Here is an 8560-nt window from a genome sequence, read left to right as displayed (position 1 = left end):
CTGCACTGAAAACGAACAGAAAAAATAAAATTCCTCAAGACACAGCCCCAAATGCTACCCATGCACACACCAAAGTATAGATCCCACCCCTCATCCCAAAGCCACCTCTTCCAGAACCCAGGGGCCACCTCTGTCTGATGAATGTCCTCATCTCCATGGTTGTGCAGTCTACAAACAGGAGAGTTATGACTGCAAGCCCAGCCCCGGGCGTCTCAGGGGATCGTCCAGTGGGAGAAGGGCTCTCTTCAGAAAAGTTCTCTCTGGTCCCAGAGAAAGCAACTCCATGTCCCCTGTGGTTAATTAGGGGAACCCTGGCTGCCATGCTCCCCTTTCGTGAAGTTGCCATACCTTTGGGAAGCCAGGTCTTTGAGTCTGGCTAGACGCCACACAGCAAGGGATACTTGGTTTTCTTTCTTGTCCAAAGGGTGAGAGGAGAGTTTATATAGAAATTATCTGCTGAGACAGAAGGATGAGGAACAAGAGGAGTGAAGCTAACAAAATGTGGTTCAAAGGCAGAAGGTTTTCTCCATTTTGCACCGAAGCAGCTTCAGAGTAGTTCAGCGACACACAGCAACCCTGTAGAACAACATAGAAGATTCTGCCAGCAGCTGCCCATCGAGGCTCTGCAGAACTTTTCAGAGGCATCCCGGGGATCACACAGCCATTAGCAGTAGTGGCAGGAGTGAGAACGAGGGGGTCCCATGGAGGGTATGTGGCATACCTCGATGGTCTCAGTGGCAGGTGCCTTTCCTGCCACTGGAAAGAGGTATTGACAAGCTAGCCCTTGGAGAGACCTGGGGTTCGACAAGTTCCCCCACATAATGAGTGGGGAATACAACCAGAAGGATACTTTCATTCTTTCTTTTTCTCTTTTAAACTAAAACGTGAGTCTAACATTTACCTCCAGGTGAGCAAAGCCAGAGGAAGAAAAAACATACACCACAAGATGATTTTTATTCTTTTACAAAAAGACATATAAAACAGGCATGAAGTGTTAAAAAACTAATGGACTGGCAGAAGTACATATAGAAAGGAAACAGAATTTGAAAATGGATTTGAGTTAAAAACAAAAACTAAAGCAAAAACAACAACAACCCTGATAGTGACAGGAATATTCATGGTAGAGTAAGGGTGACACTGTTGACTCAGTGACTAGTTTTTAAAAAGGTAGCATTTTATTTTACTTTTTATTTTATTTTATTTTATTTTATTTCACTTCACTTCACTTCACTTCGCTTCACTTCACTCCATGCCATTTCACTTCACTTCACTTCATTTCATTTCATTTCATTTCATTTCATTTCATTTCATTTTATACAATGAAGCTTTAATTAAACATTTGTAGTACATGCTGTTTGCAATATAAATCACCTTATGAAGGTGGCACCTGGGTGGCTCAATTGGTTAAGCATCCAACTTCAACTCAGGTCATGGTCTCATGGTTCGTGGGTTCGAGAATCTGTTTCAGATTCTGTGTCTCCCTCTTTCTCTGCCCCTCCCTTGCTCACACTCTGTCTCTCTTTCTTTCTCTTACAAATAAAATAAACATTAAGATAATTTTAGAGAATCACCTTATTAAGGTGGCACCCATCAATTATAGCAAAATTATTTATTCATTCAACAAATGTTTGCATGTAAGAAGGTGGTATTTTAAAACAGACCCCTGATAAGAACTTGATGAATGGATACATTGTTAAAAAAAATAAGTAATTGGATGAATGAGTGAATTCACTAATTTTAAGAATCTTCTCACTGCTTCCTCTCTACGTTGTCTGCTCCTTCCGCTTATAAATATGTTCCAACGCATTTCATCTTAAAATACATACTCACCCTCTATTTATGGTTGCTTTTGGGCTACCACATGGCCTTCATTTCCCCCTTCTTGCTTTTCTTTAGAGAGTAGTTTACCTTCTTATGTCCATTTTGCTTTACATTTTTACCTCTCATTCACATGAACCCATGACCCCAGGTAAGAAATAACATTATTAATAACTTTGAAGTCCACTAAATGCTCCTCCTCAATCCGATCCTTGCCCCCAAACCCTCAAATGCTGCATATCACTGTTAACCTGGATATTGTGTTCATTACCCTGTGAGCACGTGGATATTCAGTCAAAGACAACACAGTGTTTAGTTTTGTCTATTTAACTCTGTGTAAATTGATATTTTAGGTGTTATTGCGCAACTTGCTTATTCACTCAGCATATTTTTGAGAATCATTCATATCAACCCATGTGGCTGCAGCTCTAAATACATACTTCCATCTCGTGTTAATGGGACACAAATTAATCATTCGTTAGGTGTGAACATTTTGTGTTGTCGAGCATTTACGCCTTCAGTTCCGTGAGAGACGGCCAAATTGTTTTTCAACGTCTGTATTCCATCAATGAAGCATGAATTTCTACTACTGTTCATCATTGTGTGTGGTCACATTTGTTGCTGTTCAGTTGTACGTATAAATAATGCACTATTTTTTCGATTTGCATTTCCCTGCTTATCAGTGAGGTTGAGTGTATATGTGTGCATCTGCATGTATATTATATGCATGTATTCACCTGGTTTTTAAAATCATTTTCTTTTTAGGGGCCCCTGGGTGGCTCAGTCGGTTGAGCAACCTGACTCTGGGTCAGGTCGTGATTTTGCCGTTCACGGGTTCCAGCCCTGCGACCGGCTCTGTGCTGACAGCTCGGAACCTGGATCCTGGTTTGGATTCTGTGTCTCCCTCTCTCTCTGCCCCTCCCTGGCTTACACTATGTCTCTCTCTCCCTCTCAAAAATAAATATTTTAAAAACTTAAAAAAACATCATTTTCTTTTTAATTTGCAGGAGCTATTTACAAATACTGTTGTCAGTTATATCATTTACAAATACAGCTTCCTAACAGGTACTTTGTCTTTTTATTTTCTCAATGGTACCATTTGGTAAATGGAAATACTAATATACCTGAATTTAATGATCTTTTCCTTTGTAATTTATATTTCTATTGACTTAAGATATTTTCCCTATGTGAAGTGATAAAATAGTCTCTCCAATTTTATTTTAAGTATTAAAGTTGGTTAAAACTAAAAAAAAATTTTTTCAAAGGGAAGCACCTGGCTGGCTCAGTCAGTAGAGCATGTGACTCTTGATCACAAGGTTGTGAGTTCAAGCCCCATGTTGGGTGTAGAGACTACTTAAAAATAAAATCTTGGGGCGCCTGGGTGGCACAGTCGGTTGGGCGTCTGACTTCAGCCAGGTCACGATCTCGCGGTCCGTGAGTTTGAGCCCCGCGTCAGGCTCTGGGCTGATGGCTCCAAGCCTGGAGCCTGTTTCCGATTCTGTGTCTCCCTCTCTCTCTGCCCCTCCCCCGTTCATGCTCTGTCTCTCTCTGTCCCAAAAATAAAAATAAAACGTTGAAAAAAAAAAATTAAAAATAAATAAATAAATAAAATCTTTTAAAAAAAAGCATTAAAGTTGATTTCTCATATTAGACCTTCATTCTATCTGTAGCTGTATGGGAATGTAATGTCAGGACAAGTTTTATTTTATGTCTCTCATATGTTTAAATCGAGATTCCCGCACCACTTAGTAATAATCAGCCCTTACTCTGTAGACCCACTGTGCGTCTCTGCCCATCCTCCCCCCGTACTCTGCTCTGTGGTTTCTGTTCCGCCATATATCAAAGCTCCACACTGCGTCGGTCTATTCCCTGGCTTCCATTTGCTTGTTATGTCGCTGTTATAACCTTTGATCCATAGTAGGACAGGCCTTACCATTTTAATCTTCTCCTTTGAAATATCTGAGTCTTGTCCCTCCTCCTGACGTTCCCCACTCCACCTACCCAAATGGAATTTTGGTGGAAATTGCATTGAAGGAATGGACTCATTTGTGTAGAATTGCCGTGTTTCTGTAATCAAGACAGAATGTATTCTATTCATTAATACATCATATCAATCCATTTATTTGGGTGCTTGATATCTTCCAACATAGTTCTATAAAGTACTGCATCTTTGTGTGACACATCCTTTACAGGCCCTTATTTTTGTTGATGACCCAAGTGATTCATCATTAGTATTATCATCATTGTTCTGAGAGCAGCAGAGGGAATGGACAGCATGGTGAAAGCTGAGAGAGTGTTTCCAGAGAAGCAGAGCCCCGACTGGTCAGTTCTGACGCCCACCACTCCTCCAGCCCCAGGGCCCAGCTCTGTACTCCCCTGTGCGACACAAGGTGATTTGGCCACAAGGAGGCCTTTGAGACCCGACCCTGGGGAATCTCTAATTATTATGTGACACTTTCCCCTTAATTTATCCCTCAGAGGGGGAGAGTCAAATACACCACTTGCCTTCAGATCTTGCATCATCTAAAGAGAAAGTCCCAGGAGAGGATTTTTTCTCTAGAAATTCCCCGAAGGGCCTTCTAAGACATCCATACCCCTGCTGACAATCGGCAGGGGCTGGTAGCTGCAGAGACTCTGAAGAACGTCACTGTGGTCTCAGGCAAGGCGAGTGCAAAAGACTGTTGAAAGCAAGTTTTCCAATCTAACTGCTAACCCGCCTCCACTCCTCCTGCGCCTGCCTCCTGCTTTCTTCGTATCCTTAACTCCTCCGGACTCGGATTTGCCCTCGTGTTCCAAGGTAAAGTTTCCTCAATGTCTGGGGTAAAACTTCATATTTTTAGAACTCTATTACATGAGCGAAACAGTCAAAAGAATGAAGCGCAGAATCTAGGAGAGCGGTTTTATGCACCCGCAGCTGGCTCTCGAACCGACGGCAGCGACCGGCACTTAGCGGAAGGTCAGTCAATACGTGAGTGTTAACTGAATAAATGTTTGAACGGTGACCAATGGTGCAGCCTTCCTAGTGAGAAGGGCCTCACTCAGGGCCGCAAAGCGGCCACTCTATTTGCCCGCTATGAGCCACTTAGTGCTGAACCTGCTTCCCTTTTCTCCTAACACCGTAGCCTCCCGCTTTGTCCATCTACGTTCTCCATAAAGACCACTCGGCATGGCCATTGTCTGGCTGCTTCCGGCTGAGAAAGGACAGAGAAGTAAGCGGCTTCTTCAGTCAGAGAGCATTCAGACCTCACAGCTCTCCCAATGCAGGCTTTGCCCTTCTGCTAAGCACTGAAGCTTCCTCCCTTCCAAAGCCTTCTTCGAGGCTTGAGGCTGAAGGCGAGAGGCATTTTATATAAATGGCTTTTCCTAACCTGCAATGCCTTTATTTTCATCTGCTTTTGACCTGAAAGAACAAAACCCAACAACGCTCTCATCTCACACTCAGGACAGTCCTGAAGATATAGAGGTACTCAGGGTACGGAGCAGACAGAATGAACGGCTGGTGACTCCGGACCTAAATCCCCCACTGTGGAACAAAAAAAATACTCGTGGAATTTTAAAGCCTACAGACCAGGCTCCTAGCAAGTGTTTGGGATCCCCGAAAAGTGTACTTGAACAAGTTATTTCTCCCCTCTCAGTTCTCAGCTTTTCTACTTATAAAACAATAATAATCTCTCTGTCACAGGCAGAAATAAATGAAATGAAATAATGTAGGGGCACCTGGGTGGCTCAGTCGGTTGAGCGTCCGACTTCAGCTCAGGTCATGATCTCACGGTTCCTGGGTTCGAGCCCCACATCAGGCTCTGTGCTGACAGCTCAGAGCCTGGAGCCTGCTTCGGATTCTGTCTCTCTCTCTCTCTCTCTCTCTGTCCCTCCCCTGCTCATGCTCTGTCTCTCAAAAAGGAATAAACATTAAAAATTTTTTTAAAAAAATAAAATCAAATAGTCCAGGCGAGAGGTAATGCACCCTGCTCTCACAAACATTAAATAGCCTTACAAAAAGTCTAGTTGGCCCTTCTCCCTAACAGGTAGATGCTGGCCTGATTTCCATTGCAGCTGGTTTTCGTGGCAGGCGTAGTTATGTTAGAAGTGATTTTTTATTTGGAATGATTTCCCTCCTGTTGGCTCTTTGATGTGGCTTAGGAGGTGTGCGGTGTGTGGAGTGGAGTTATATGCCTGCCCAAAATTCAGTGACAAATAGTCAGGCGCAAGGTGGTTCTGGAGAGACTCTTGGTCTGAGGAACTGTCAGGATCAAGCACTGAGAGAGGCAGAGAAGGCGGAGAAGGAGAGGGATGTGAGCAGGGGTATTTCCTGGCATCTGGGCACTTGGCATCTAATGAGAAACAGATGTCACCGTGAGACAAAACAGAAACAAAGCAGAAGTGGAGATGACCAGCCCACCAACCTCACGTTAGGGATCAGGGCCAGAAAAAATGGGAGAGCAGCGTGATGAATTACTGAGACAAGGGCTCCTGAGAGTGTCTCTGTATTTTTTTTTTTTAAACTCGCTGTGAAGAACAGGAGTGAAGAATAGTTGAAAAGAAAGGTACACATTTTAAAGCTAAACACAGAGAGGCAGAGAGTGAGGGGGAGAACCAAGAAATTAAAGACGTGAGCCCCCAGCATGTATTTCTGGAGAATTCATTTGTGTGTCGCTTTGTGTTTTCTTTGCATCCGCTGAAGATGCTTACAAAAGATGTATTGAGGGGCACCTCGGTGGCTCAATCGGTTGAGCGTCCGACTTCGGCTCAGGTCACGATCTCGTGGTTCGTGAGTTCGAGCCCCGCGTCGGGCTCTGTGCTGACAGCTCGGAGCCTGGAACCTGCTTCGGATTCCGTGTCTCCCTCTCTCTGCCCCTCCCCGACTCGCACTTTGTCCATCTCTCCCTCAAAAATAAAGAAACGTTGCAAAAAAAATTTTTAAAAGGTGCACTGACGGGTCCCAAAGCCAAGATTACAGATATTTCTAGCAGGTTAGAGATCTCTACAGCTGAGAGATATTTCTAACTATCGTGTCTAGGGTCCCAGAGTCAACTTAGGTAACTTGATCATGGAAAGGAGCGGAGCTGTTTCTGGTGTGTGATCGCCACGCCAATTTCAGGAGTTTCTCTGTCTCTTTTCTTCCGCTGGCAGATGGCGGAGTTGGTGACCAGTGGGAATTTGACTACGGTGACTGAGTTCCTCTTCTCTGTGTTCCCACATCTGCCTGAAGGTGGCGTCCTCTTCTTCGTTCTTCTGCTTCTCACCTACGGATTTATCGTAACTGGGAACCTAATGATATTCATCGTCGTCCGGCTGGACAGGGCCCTGCACACCCCCATGTATTTCTTCATCAGCGTCCTCTCTTTCCTGGAGATCTGGTACACCACGACCACCATCCCCAAGATGCTCTCCAGCCTGATCAGTGAGCACAAGACCATCTCTGTGGCTGGCTGCCTCCTACAGATGTATTTCTTCCACTCCCTGGGCATCACAGAAGGCTGCGTCCTGACGGCCATGGCCATTGACAGGTACGTCGCCATCTGCAGGCCTCTCCGGTACGCGACCATCATGACTCCCAGGCTGTGCACCCAGCTGGCCGCTGGGTCCTGCGTCTGTGGCTTCCTCCTTGTGCTTCCCGAGATCGTGTGGATTGCCACCCTGCCTTTCTGTGGCTCCAACCAGATCCGGCAGATATTCTGCGACTTTACGCCCGTGCTGAGCTTGGCCTGCACGGACACGTCCCTGGCGGTCATTGTGGACGCCATCCATGCAGGGGAGATTGTGGCCTCCTTCCTGGCCATCGCCCTATCCTACATCCGGATCATCGTGGTGATTCTGGGGATGCCCTCGGCCGAGGGCCGCCGCAAGGCCTTTTCTACCTGCGCCGCCCACCTGGCTGTGTTCTTGCTGTTTTTCGGCAGTGTCGCCATCATGTACCTGCGATTCTCAGCCACCTACTCCGTATTTTGGGACACAGCAATTGCTATCACTTTTGTCATCCTTGCCCCCTTCCTGAACCCCATTATCTACAGCCTCAGAAACAAGGACATGAAAGATGCTATTGGAAGGCTTTTCTGCCGTCGGAGGAGGGCTAGTGGCGTCGGGGATAGATCTAGAGGCTGATAGATAGATCAAGATAGATAGATCTTGACTTGTTCGTGAGTATGCTCTGTTTCTATTGGCACAACTACTCACTCTGTTATTACAAACAAGAACAGAAAACTGCTGTGTCCAGGGCATTGGTGGCGATGTCACAGCCTGTTCGCATCCGTGCCCCTGCCGTGTTTGTGGTCTCCGAGGCAGCCCAAATAGACGCTGCGGCAGCACAGCACAGGCTAGCTTCCTCTTCGCCCCTCCAGCTGGGCTCCTGGCCTTCTCCTCTGTGGCCCCACATGCAGATGAGGCCAGACAGCAGGACAGAAGAGACATGAAAGACACTGTGGTTCTGAAAATTGCCACCATCAACTTGCCCCCAGCCCTCTCTCCATTCGTGAATCCTCCTGATGCTCAGCACCCCACATTAATAAACCATTTCCCGACACTAAAATCGTCTCCATTTTCAGCTTATTTAACCCACAAACTCGATTCGACATCAGTGCACTGATCACATACACCAGCCACGATGGAATTCAAGGCTCGTTGGAGTGACATAAAAATGAATAGGGGTGGGACCCCTGGGTGGCTCAGTGTGTTAAGCATCGACTTCAGCTCAGGTCATGATCTCAGGTTCGAGCCCCTCATCGGGCTCTGTGCTGACAGCTCA

General features: G+C 45.7%; 1 protein-coding gene across 1 annotated transcript; it reads left to right on the top strand.

Moving 5' to 3' along the window:
* The first annotated feature begins 6933 nt into the window (after positions 1–6933).
* Positions 6934–7920, top strand: LOC122475943 (olfactory receptor 6K6). Its single transcript, XM_043568072.1, has one exon. It carries the CDS (start codon positions 6949–6951, stop codon positions 7918–7920), a length of 972 nt encoding a protein of 323 aa, XP_043424007.1. The 5' UTR covers positions 6934–6948.
* The last annotated feature ends 640 nt before the right edge of the window (positions 7921–8560 follow it).

The sequence above is a fragment of the Prionailurus bengalensis genome, chromosome E4 (genome assembly GCF_016509475.1).
Source record: "Prionailurus bengalensis isolate Pbe53 chromosome E4, Fcat_Pben_1.1_paternal_pri, whole genome shotgun sequence".
Classification (NCBI taxonomy): Eukaryota; Metazoa; Chordata; class Mammalia; order Carnivora; family Felidae; genus Prionailurus; species Prionailurus bengalensis.
The sequence above is the reverse complement of the archived record's forward strand: the minus strand, read 5'-3'. Positions and strand labels throughout refer to the sequence as shown.